Raw genomic sequence first — 13,090 nt, forward strand, 5'->3', positions numbered from 1 at the left:
AAAAATATAAGCTAAATCCCAGGTGTTACATCACCTGGGAACTGGAAATTGCATTATCTTGATCTTGGAGTCAAATGATTGGTCTTACTTATTTAATTTATACACAAAATGGAAAACATTGAGATGAACGGTCTAACCAGAGACCATAAGAAATGCAATATGCATTATAAGTCATCTAAGGCAAAAGAAGCATTTACCTTTTAGGAATTAGTAATGTTGATACTAAGGTAATATTTGAGAGGAAAAAAAAATTTTTGAGGCATTTCTATGTTCTTGAAACTTTTCTTAAAATTCAAGGGAGAGAAGCCTAATGTTTCCTCAAAGTAGTTAGTGTCTGAACCCATAGAAACTCATGATCTTAAAAAGAATCAAGTTATTGTGTGATTGTAGTACATTTGTTTTGGCACAGGATCAAAAAGAACTATTTGTTTCAATTATAATTCTTCTCTTTGACAGTTCTTCAGCAAGCAAACAGAAATAAGAAACCTTAGTTGACCAAACTGATCCTAGTAAACAAGGTTACTATGAATACATAACTACTGAGCAGCTAAATATTGATTTTCCGTTCTTGTTTTAATTACACTAGAAGTTTCTTATGTAGTGTTGCATGGTCACAGAAGGTACTAAGATGAGATTAATTTCTTCTTTCTTTAATATCAAGACCATGTAGATTTAATTCAGATGTGCTATAAAATGACCCGTGTCACATAAATTTAAAGATTAGGTGGAGAAGGTGATTTTTGAAAAAATTGAATTTTAATAGAAAAGAGTTGCAATGTCAAATGTCAGAAGGCATACTGGGATATTATCAAGGCTTAAAATGAGCTTGAGTGATAACTTAAAATGAAAACTAATCAGATGTTACAGTTTCAGATTTATTTTATTCTGTCTTATTTGCAGCTTAATTTTAGAAGCTTAAAAATACAAGTGCAGATTCTTTTCTTTATTTGATCTGGCTAGATAGGTAACAGGGGGGTGGGTGGGAAGAGTTAAAGGGCAAAGTTACTTGATGCGACTTTGGTCACATCACAGTGCTGAGCTTAGTTGCTGTCTGGTTTGTCTCCCTGTTCTAGAATCTTGCATATATTCATATATTTTTTTATATGTGAAGGCTTGTATACCTAAATGTAAGCATGTGTGCCAGTACATACAGAAAAAGTCCATTGACTCCTGGGACAATTTAAATTAGTTTTGGGGTTGGTACATGTTGTACCCAGCTAACTGTGGCCTTTAAAGGGCATTCTAACAGACAAAAATTGCAGGAGTACAGCTCAGGAGTTCAAATGTTGTTTTGTCATATATAATATTTTAACATAAAATATAATTAATATATAATGTATAGCTCCATAATTATCTGTATGTGCCTGTGTGTATGAATGAGTAGTAAGTTTTATATTCTCCTACTGGCTTTTTTGGAAAGAAAGCCTATTTTTCCAGCAGTTACTGTTTATAATGCCAGAAATGTAAGCACTTTGATACATCTGATGTCTATCCTTAAAAATATATCCCAAATATTCTGTATGTCTTTGGGGTTTCAAATCCTGGGTCAAATTATTAGAAAAAAACTTTTTATTTTGATTCAAGATATTTCTATACTTTATTTGCAAAAAAATAGAGGATAAGTTACAGATAATTTCCTATGACATTTACATTGTTTATGAAATCTCCCTTGTAATATATATATAATTTCAAAACTGTGTTAATATTTCTACTGCTCATGCTTTTCAGCCTTTGCTCAACTCAGAATCTTAAAGGAAGTTACTGTAATGAAATGACAGATCCTTCCATGGGACTGGATCTGCTTATTATATACTTACAGCCTATGCTAGATAAATAGGTGATTGGACATGTATTGTTGTTACATAGCTTAGATTTACAGAGGTATACTTAAAATGTAAATATAGATAACACTTCCTGAAATAAAGATATGCTTTATGCCAATGTTAGGAAACTTTTACAGAAATATGAGATTGCCTTATATCAAAGGAGAATTCACCTTGAAGTAAATTTAAAAACTAGTCTTAAAATCATTTGTCAATATCTGTGATTTCACGATATTTTCTACCCTTTAGGATGTTTTTGCTACCAAACCCTGAAATTATAGAAGCAAAGACAAAATTTAAAAACAAAAACTTCTTGAAGTGTTAGATTTACTTAGCAAGGAATAGTCCTGAGAAAGCAATTTAATATTTTTTTAAGATGGAGTGTCCCTTTCTGTATTGGAAATATTGCTGTACAAAAATCTTCACATTGAAAGTAGATTGTTTAAGGAAGTCCTATTGGCCATGTACTCTTATATTATTGACAGAGATATTTTTCTGCTCTTCTAGCTTGCCTTGGCAACCAGGATATCATACAGAAGGAGAACTGAAATCCTGTAAGGAAAGTTAGTATTACGTAATTCTGGAAAGGGCTAAATCCTGTAAGATGTGGAGCTTTTAAATAAATAGGAGATTAAATTTAGTATCTTAGAAACAATGAATAATTCTGGTTGATGGGGCTCTGGAGGTCATCTGGTCCAATGCCCCACTCAAAGCAGGGCAACCTTCAAAGTCAGATGTAACTTTGACATTAGATTAGGTTGCTCAGGACCTTGTCCAGCTGAATTTTGAATGTCTCCAAGTATTCCCCAGCCTCTGGCACTCCATTTCAATGCTGACTATTTCCTTGGGAATTTTTCTTCTTAATATAATTGGAATAACTGATTAGTTTCTTAAACCTTAATATATGAGGCAACGTAGAAATTCTATTGTAATGATCTCGTATCAGGTCTAATAAAAGCTAAATTTAGAGTGTTTCGTGAGTGCGTTCTAACCCACTAGATTTGTACTTTAAAGCCTAACAAAGTATATACATTTTGTGAAAACTAAAAATAGGATTCTGAAGAGCTCTTCTAAGTTAGTTGAATCCCTCCCTCACTGAAGTCAGTAAAATTTTACTTTTGTTTTAAACAAATGCAGATTTAGGCCAATACAAAGCATTTTGGAATCTTATACTGAAAATAATTCCACTTACAGGGTGCTGAGTTACCATTGTAATCCTTTGCATCCATCCATCAGAACCTTTAGGTCTGTAAAACTAAATTATGCAAAGCACACACTTAAGTGGGTGATTCAGCAATTACTATTTAGCAAATAATTGTTGCTGACCTGAGGCAATTAGCCACAGAATTAAATAAAAGTCAGTTCATAAACACATTGCTTTAGTTTGAGCTTGGGTAAACACTGTACCTTATTCTTCTCTTTTACACTGTATTGTGCTTCTGTCATATTTTGCAGGCTAGTGCCAACAAAGGAGAGAGACATGTAAATCTATTCTTTTTCTAACTCCTTTGCAGTAACATTCTCTTGGGCAATATTCAGTTACTACTCTTTCTCTATGCTGTAGAAGAAGCAGCTTTAATCTCTTTCATTCCCTTTCAACATGCAAATATTCCTAATTGAGTACCCAGGGACTTTTGGGGACTTTTTATTTCTTATTTTGCAGAATATGTTTTTAAAATGTCCTTAAAGGTTAATGCAGTGTTCAAATAAGACTCTGATGCTGCAGGCTTTTGCTTGTGTAAGAGACACATACTGAATGTAAGAGAGACTGTCTGTATCTGCCCCAAAGATAAATATACTATGAACATTAAAAGAGATCTTGTTATTGTCTACAGAGCTTTGTGCTAAACTTCTAAACTTTATAGTATCAGATACAGATACTGAATAGGTTTGAATGTGCTGTGAAGTATGTCTTCAGAGAACTAAGATGCATGTTATTTCCTTTAAGTTAAACTGAAATTTTATTTTTTTCTAAGCATTAGGAGTATTATTTATCATCATTATTTAAAAAATAAGATATCTTACAGTGTGCCCTGAGCTTGTTCAAAAGGTTTCAAGCCTGGAAGCACTTACCCTGAATATAATCATCGAATTACAGAATAGTTGTGGTTGGAAGGGACTACTGGAGATCATCTAGTCCAACTCCCTGCTGAAAGGGAGCAATACTCCCTGAGCAATATACTCAGTCTTGCCCTGGACTTAGGGTTTTGAATATCTCCAAAGATGGAGATTCTACGACCTCTCTGGGCAGCCCCACATATATTAGATGCTACAGTCCCTTAATCGTCTTCAGGACTTGCTCTAGCACGTCCACATGTTTCTTGTATTGGGGAGCCCAGAATTGGACACAGCGCTCCAAATGGGGGGTCTCAGGGCTCAATACAGAGGAATAGTCACCTCCCTCCACCTGCTGGCAACACTCTTCCAGCCCAGGATACCACTGGCCACCTTTGCCACAACAGTGCGTTGCTGACTTATGTTCAAATTGTTATACACCAGGATCCCTAGGTCATTCTCTACAATGCTGCTCTCCAGCCCCCAGTCTGTACTAGTGGATGGGATCATTGCTCTCCAAGGACAAGACTTTGCACTTCCCTTTGTTGAACTTTCTGCCCATTTCTCCAGGTTGTTGAAGTCCCTCTGAATGGCAGTGTAATCATCTGGCTTATCAACTAGTCACCTCATTTTTTATCATCTGCGAACTTGCTGAGGGTGCATTCGGTCCCGGCGTCCAGGTCGTTATTGAAGATTACAGTATTGGCTCCAGGCTCGACCCTTGGGGTACGTGATGACTGACTGGCCGCCAACTAGAGATTGAACTGCTGATCGCAACCCTTTGAGCTCAGCAGGTCAGCCAGTTTTTAATCCATCTCCCTGGCTCTTCATCTAGTTCAAACTTCAACACTTTGTCTGCGATGGTATTGTGGGATATGATGTTGAAGGCGTTGCCAAAGTAAGATAAGTAACCTCAGTTACCAGGACAGTCGTCTCCTTGTAGAAGGCTATCAGGTTGATCAGGATGATTTCCCCATGAAAAATCCATACGGACTACTGCCAGTCACCTTCTATTCCTTTGTATATTTTTCAATAGTTTTCAGGAGATATTGCTCCAGGCTCAAGATAGTCTCAAATATAATGTAAACTTTATCTTATTGAGGAAAGGAAAAAACAAACACTAATGATAAATGCAAGGGCTAGAGGGAGAGATCTGGAGCTACAAATTTTTTTTTTGAAATACCAGATCTTTAATGAAGCCTATAGTTAGACCAACTCTGACATCACCAGGTGTTGCAGAGACAGTAAGTATCAGGGCAGAAGTGCTCAGGCGAGAGAGCTTTCCTCTTTGGTTGAGGATTCCCAGCAGTGTTAAATCACTAGTATGTCCTGTAGGATGAAGTCAGAAGATGAGTCCTGAAGTTTCATATTTAAATGATATTAACTATATGGATATTCCTTACACAAAGGAGATTGAGCTAAATTACTTCTAAGTATACAGCTCTGTTGGAGTTCTATAGTTAGCATTGTTAATAAAGGAATAGGTTCTTTATAACATTGAGCTTACTGTGACTCTGAAGAAAATAATTATTCAGCATTTATTGTGACATACTTTTATGTCCAAAAAAGTCGTAATATGATTATTTAGAAATAATTCACTTTAATCCTGGAGATTTTAATATTTAAAGAGAATCTGTGATGCAGCTTCTTTGGTAGAAACAGAAGAAAAATCTTCCACAGTTGGAAAATTACAGGCTGTGTAGGTGTTGAAATGCCTCCTGATTCAAATTCGTAATTGGCAGCAAGCCAGATACTAAGCCTTTCTGGTTTAAAGGGGAACACTCCCCTTTTCATTACATGTCTTACTCATAAAATCGATTTTTTTTTTTAATCAATTTCTTCCATCTTGATGCAAAGTGAATAAAGTATTCAGTAAAATATCTTCTTCAAGTTACTTTGACTTTTTTGCATTATTACTGGGTAGTACAAAGGTATACATCTTTTCCCTGATGAAGCTGAAAGTTGAATCGTATGAAGTTCTGGGCCTCCTCTGCCCTGTGATCCTTTTCTACTTTGGGGGCTCTAGATTTCCCAGTTCTACTTTAAAGCTCTGTTGGAATTACTAGGTCATACTCCAAGAAATGTGCCATAAACATGAAAAGCTTTAATATTTATTGTTTTAAATTAGATAATAAAATAGTTTTGAATAATGCAAAGGTATTGCAAGCTGTAAATAGTTCAATTCTTAATCCTAATTTAAATCCATTTTCACTAGGTGATACAATACTGTCATCTCACTGAGTTTAGATGTTACTGAGAGACCATATTTTTATTGAGAGCTCTTACTTGTTTGCAAAGTGAAGTTATAGGGATATCAATACTAAAATCAGTCTGAAAATGTGTACTGTAGTTGCTTCTCCCTGATTTTGAATGGGTTTAAAAATGGCTTTAGTATAGCTTTGACCATCAAAACTTGTCAACGTTCTTCCGTTTACAGACAACGCTTAAAAGACTGGTGGAGACGATAGCTAGCCAAAAAATTGGCTCCTAATACTTTCTAAGAAAATCACATTAGCTTAATTTTACATCAGTAGTCTGATTTTATTACAAAGGATTAAACAGCTAATCCTGAAGAAGCTGATACAACTTGTCAGTTTTAATACACACTGTATTTAAACAAAATGCAGTATTGGATTAGTTGTTTTTTGTGTTCTGAAACTAAGGTAGATAGCAGAAGAAAAATATAACCCCTATCCAAAAAAAATATAGGAAATGTGGATTGTTTTTATACTCTGTTTGCAAAATTTTTCTTCTTGGCCTTGAAATTACGTATCTTCGATTTGTCTCGTCTTTTAGGTTGCTGAATTTTTTGGATAAGATTTTTATTATTAGACTCTGTGAATTTCCATGCAAGTTTTAAGTATTTCAGTATAATTTTCTGAAAGTTCAGAAAATGGGAAAATATATATAATATTTGAAATGTATAAAATGGTGGAGATGTAAATTACCAGTGTCTTTCTGATGACAGAAGAAAATGAAGAAAATGGAAAGTGAGGGAAGAAAAACTGAAGTCATGATCCTTCAACTAAATTACCTGGTATTAAGATCACGTGGTAAATCATTATTATAGATAGAACTGGAACTCAGGATCTGCTAACCTTGACCCTATTAACCTTTCTTCAGATCATGCTATCTCTGACAACCAGAAGAAAACCCAAGTAATTAATGAAAATTTATGAAATAGCAAAATTTAACAGAAAAGAATACTTTTGGGCTGCTGCTATCATAACCATAATTCTCAACTTTACCTGGTAACATGTATAGTTAGTTTTACATCTGTGTTAACCTCTTTCCCCAGCTGTAATTTTTATTTGTTGTTAATTATTGTAAATGTATAGAAACAATAAACGTGGAGTCTTTGCTCTGGGTATGATTCCCAAAATCTCCTTAGTGGATCAGAACATTGCAGCTTTGATTACAGACAGCACTGTGATAACTTCAGTACAGCGTTCACAGCTTGCTACTCCCTTGTTACTCGTTTTAGAATTTATGAAAACTCTTCTTCTCTTTGAGTTTTTATCTTTGTAATATTTAAGAATTATATGGCCCACAAATAAAAGATAGAAACACTGATTCGTGGAATTCGTGGTGAGTAGCACTCACTGAGAACACAGTTAATGCTGTTAGTAAGTTGATAGTATGCCCTTGTTGACCGCTGTTCAAATCTGGAAACTGGGAATGTTTGATTCTGTCCTAGATCAGTTATTTTAGCTAGGTACTGTAATTGTGCACATGTTTCTGAAGATGCTATATGTTGTTATGTGCAAGTCCGTTGGAACTACTAGAGATAAAGGTAAGCATAACCTGACTAAGGCTTGTATTTCTGTGGGCAGGATCTGTCATTTGTTTACAATGCAGGTATCCACAGGTGAGCTAGTCTTTGTGTCTGCCTTTATATAGGTAGTAGGGGGAAACAGGCATTTGTAGAGTACAGCCTATCTGACCTCTTTAGACTGAGATAAATTGTTCCCTACCAAGACCTGTTTCTCTCCCTTGATTATAAAGGAAAATGATCTTAGAGGTAACACACACAATCTGAAGTTACGCCAGGTTGATTGGATCATATATGCTGAACTTTAGATATGCTTTGGAGGTACTGGCACCTTTTTGTTAGTTCTATACACAAGCGAGATATATATGCTATAGCAAGATTTACCCTTCTGGAAGGGGAAGGTTTTGTTGGGGCAGAGCTTTCCCTGTGTTAAGTCCCTTGCACAGAATCATAGTTTGTACTTTGTAAGTTTGGTAAGTATTCTTATCTGCAGAATGGAAGCCTAATACAGAAGTGAACTGTTGTTTGTGTTACTACTCAGCAGGTAGAGACAGAACAAGGATTTGAATTTTGGAATTGCTACCTTCCAGCCTTTACTAAGTTTTCCAGAACATACTGCCTTTTAAGATAGAAAATTACCTTTGTAAGGGTAAAGAATATTCTGCCTTTCAAAAGTACACCTGAAATGCAGGTTGCTAAACACTTTAAAGTTAATACTGGTGATTCCTAATTAGCATTTGAATATTTTTACTACAGCACTATGGAGTGCTATACAAAATAATTAAAAAAAAAAAAAAAAAGTCTTTCCAGTAGGACATTGTACTGTTTCTGTAAGGGTGTTCTAGGCTGCATTGATTTTAAGCAAAGCTTTTTACTTTTGCTTCTTTCTTATTACACAAACACATCCTCATTTTTAAAAGTGCATTCATATGGATTTAACAAAATAGAGCTAAATTGGACTACTTGTCTGTACGTGTAAATAACTATAATTTAATTTAATCTTCTGAAAGACACAAATGTTGAGGATGATTTAGAACATTAGTAGAATGTGTAATGATATATTCACCTCTGAACGCTGCAGGAAGGCTTTGCATCTTAACTATGAGTACCCTAATATACTACAGTGGCAGAACAAAACTGGAAGGTCGTTGGCAAATCTAATGTCTTATGACTGTTATATGTACCTAGTTCCTTTCTTGATATGTTCCGCTAAGAAAACTCAGAACAACCATGGGATAGGGAGTGCTATATGAAAGTATTTAATAGTTTTAGTATGAATTTCTTTTTTAAAAAAGTACATGTTAATGTTTAGTCATACTAATTAGTTTAGTTAATTTTGTCATACAAACCTTTCTCTTTCTGATTCCATTTTAGAAGTTCATTCACTTGGGATATTTTTGTTTTCATCTCATACCTGTCCTTCACTGGTGCCTACCCTTTCCCTCCCCCCCTTTTTTTTTTTTTGTCTCTTTCAGTTGATATTATCAAGAGGGACAGAATGAGAAGAAACCTAGAAGATAAATAATCTAATTTGATTTTTGGATGCTTTTGATGTTTCTTTAATTGTACTTGACAAAATGAACGTTCATTTGGTTGTCTTCCCTAAAAACAAAAACTGTAGGTCTCTGCAGTGATATTGTATGTTGAGTGCAGTTTTTATTTATTGTGCTTCCTTCTATTTGTCCCCTTCCTGTGCTTTATCGTCTTTATTCTTAAAACAGAAAAACTTCCACAAAACCACTGCCTTGATGATCCAATTGGAAAAAAAGATCTTTCAAATGTCTTGCATTTTTCCCAAACCTGCATTAAAAATTAGAACATTTCGTATTAGAAATAATATAGAACAGCTTTTATAGTTGATATTCTTTTAATGTTGTTTTCTATTACATCGTATCTTAGGTTTAAGAAAAGAGTTAATGCCTCTTTTGATTTAAAAAAAAAAAAAAAAAGTTATCATATAAATGAGACCTGTTAGCTTGTGTCTTTCTTAAGATTAATGGTTAAAATGTATGTATTTTTGTAAGCTCTGGCCAGGATATCCAAGGAACAAGTGTGGTGGCAAATCTTCCGGTCCTGATGCGGCAGAATCCTGCAGAAACACTTCGTCGGGTTTTGCCAAAAATCAGAGTAAGTTGCATTCAATGAGGTTTGAATGTATCTTTTTCTGCCAGTGGAAGTATTTCAATAAGGGGAAAAAATCCCAAATAATTTTATTACACACTGAGATTATGTGTCTTTTTGGCACTCCTTAGGAAATGGTATCTCCAGCAGATCTTTTTGCATTAACTCGCTGAATTTATGTATATACTATATTTTTTGGAAAAATGTTATAACAGGAGAGAAGAAAGCAGAAGTAAACAGTTTACATATTCTAAAGATATTTATGTTTAGATAAAGGATAGCTTAAAGGACATAAATATCTCCCTCTTTTCGCCCTGCCTCAGGTATGACCCCTTGGTTGATGTAGCATAGAAGAAATGGAAAGGTTCATTTAAGGTGTGGTTTAAGGAGCAGCTTCAGCCAGTATAAGACCGTACTGCATCACAAAGGCAGATCTTAATTCCTAGTAGGTATATGCAGTCACATGCAAATCCTAGTAGATCTGAAGCTATATAAGGCTACAACAGATGCTAATAAACAGATGCTAATACTTTCAGTGTATTAGTCTGCCTTTTCAGTGGTTTTAAGGTTACCAGCTGAGTTGAAACATGCATTCTTTTTGTCTATCAAAACATTTGAAAATTTATTTTGATGATGGCAAATTACTCGACGGATTTCATTGGAACAGGGTATTGTCACTTTTCTGCTAATTAGTGTTAACATTTTCCAGCTGTTTTTATGTCATTAAATCAGTCTAGTTTTAATTAAAAATCATTTTCTAATCAGTCCTTGGTCTCTTCAGTCCTGGTTGAGCATATATGCATCTGTTTTTGTTGCTGCATTTTTCCCTGTCTTTCTAAGTCCAGAAATAACTAATGGATGTTCTTCACTGTTTTAGAGTTGGTGTAGTTAGGTAAATTGGACTACTACTGCTAGCTCATTCTTAAAGGAAATGCTCTTAAGACCAGTAGTAAACAAGTGTTTTCTCAGTACTGAAATGGCATCTCATTCTTCTATTAATTTTATAAAGAAGGATGCTGTCTCTTATTATTACTGGCTCTTGTCACTTGCTTCCCCTTTTCCCCAAATTCCTACTGAAATAAAAGCGGGTGAAAATTTATTGCTCGATTTGAATCTGCATAGGTTTTGAACCCAGTGAATTCAAACAGATAGAGAACTGGTGGACGTCAGTATTGTAAGGTTCATTTTTAAGTGAGTAAGGACAAAATCCTTGTAGAAGTTTCACTACTTTACCTATTGGTCTTTGTTAAGATCAAGATCCCACTATATAAAGACAGATATACCTTAAAAGCAATATTTTTTTTGATTTTAATAAATAGTAGACTGTTCATATTTCAGATATGCTATTTCAGTATTAGCTGTTTAAACTATTTATGATAGATCGATCCTAGGAGTCTTTTTTTTTTTTTTTTTTTTACTTTAACCAACATTTTAGAATCATGAAAGTATTGAAACAGATCAGTCTGTGGTCTGGTTTCCTGCAGTTGATCACTTTGGTTTAAACCTATTTCAAATTTGCCCAGATTTTCAGCTAAATGAACCTTATGTTTGTAAGTAGCTGTTTTGTTGAATGTATGTGCTGTATATGGGAAAAGAGGTAACTAATAATGAAGATGTCACCAAGAAAATTTATTTCTGAAGCGTTGAGTTGTGTTATCTTTATAATTTTGTGAACAGACTCAGTTTCCCCATCTGTGTTCAGATCTGCGTTTCAGATTGGCATTTTCACTGGAGTGATTCATTCATGATTTCACTAGGACAATGTGGAACTTAAGTTTTTTTTTCTCACGCAGTTTAAAAATCTCTCAGCACCATTTGCTAATAGGTACATAATTTTCTTATTCCAACCAACTAATGGTTAAGAAGAGTGCTTAGATCACTTCAAGAAGATGAAGAGGAGTTTAACTAGTTACAGATCCAAGCTGAATTTGAATTTGATGATCTTCAATAAGTAGAACTGAAAGTTTGAGTTAGATTAAGAATCTCCTAGGCTATGTTGTCCTCTCTATCTAAAGCACTTTAAGGATGACTTGCTGTGTGTGTATCAGATTCTCATTGTAAAGTGTAAGTATATGTTATAATAATAACAAAGGTGACATTGTCTGAGAGTCACATGCTTATGTCATACAATTTTCTCTTCATCGCGGAGATGATTACCAAATAGAAAAGTGGATCTGTGCAAGAATAATGGTACTTGTTTGTTCCAGTAAATTATCATATATGTTTCATTATTTCATTTGTTGCAGTTTTAAAGAAACTAATTGCTTCTATTACTGAAAACCTGTGATATATAGCTCTCTGCTTTTTTTTTTTTTTTTTTAGTTTTAAGCCAGCTACTTTAACATTATATTAACAAAAGAAATCTAGAAAAATACTGTATTATGAAAAATTATTTTTCTTACTGCCTGGGGAATTAGTCTTAAATGTTATCATCTCTCTCCTAATCTTAAACAAGAGGCTACTTGAGATGCAATTCAGTATTTCTGGAAAAACTAATGAAGTATATTCTGTTCATTTGTTAGAAGTTGTTAGACTGAAAGATGAGGAACAAATATCTATGACGCCTTCAACATGATTACTTAACAAACACTTTTCTGTTGGATAGTTAAATGCAAGCTCTTCTGCATACTTTTCAGCAGAAGAGTCTTTGCTTCCATATTGTAGATGTACTCTGTAATATCAGAGATCACCTTTCAACCTGATATTCTCTCCTGAGATCTCTGTGATCCTGGGAGACTCCTGCCTCTCAGGAGGAGTTGTTCCAGCTCGTACCTGATTCTTTAAACTCGGCAAATGGCCAAGAAAAAGCTATCCTCAAAACTGAGAACTAATACAGGCTGAGAGATTGTTTAAAAAAAGCTGAAGTGCTTCTAGTTATCACAGAATCACAGAACAGCTGAGGTTGGAAGGGACCTCTGGGGATCATCTAGTCCAACCTCCCCTGCTCACGAAGGGTCCTCTAGATCATATTTCCCAGGATCGCGTCCAGGTGGGTTTTGAATATCTCCAGGGAAGGAGACTCCACTACCTCTCTGGGCAACCTGTTCCAATGCTCTGTCACCCTCACAGTGAAGAAGTTTCTCCTCATGTTCAGATGGAACTGCCTGTGTTTCAGTTTCTGCCTGTTGCCTCTTGTCCTGTCGCTAGGCACCATGGAGAAGAGTCTGGCCCCATTCTCTTGACACCCTCCTTTGAGATACTTGTACACATTGATCAGATTACCTCTCAAGTCTTCTCTTCTCCAGGCTGAACAGGCCCAGCTCTCGCAGTCTTTCTTCATAGGAGAGATGCTCCAGCCCTCTAATCGTCTTTGTAGCCC

The 13,090-nt window shown here is 35.1% G+C and overlaps 1 protein-coding gene across 9 annotated transcripts in view; it reads left to right on the top strand.

Annotated features, from left to right (window-relative positions):
- The window catches only part of PPP4R4 (protein phosphatase 4 regulatory subunit 4), a 70,211-nt gene that overhangs the window by 16,188 nt on the left and 40,933 nt on the right, over positions 1 to 13,090 (top strand). For all 9 annotated transcript variants that reach the window (XM_068946921.1, XM_068946915.1, XM_068946914.1 and 6 more), the window contains one exon: positions 9,675 to 9,777. In XM_068946921.1, coding sequence (XP_068803022.1) covers positions 9,727 to 9,777 — 51 coding nt within the window. In that variant the 5' untranslated portion in view covers positions 9,675 to 9,726. The remainder of the gene's footprint in view (positions 1 to 9,674; positions 9,778 to 13,090) is intronic.

This window comes from Struthio camelus, chromosome 5 (genome assembly GCF_040807025.1).
Source record: "Struthio camelus isolate bStrCam1 chromosome 5, bStrCam1.hap1, whole genome shotgun sequence".
Classification (NCBI taxonomy): domain Eukaryota; kingdom Metazoa; phylum Chordata; class Aves; order Struthioniformes; family Struthionidae; genus Struthio; species Struthio camelus.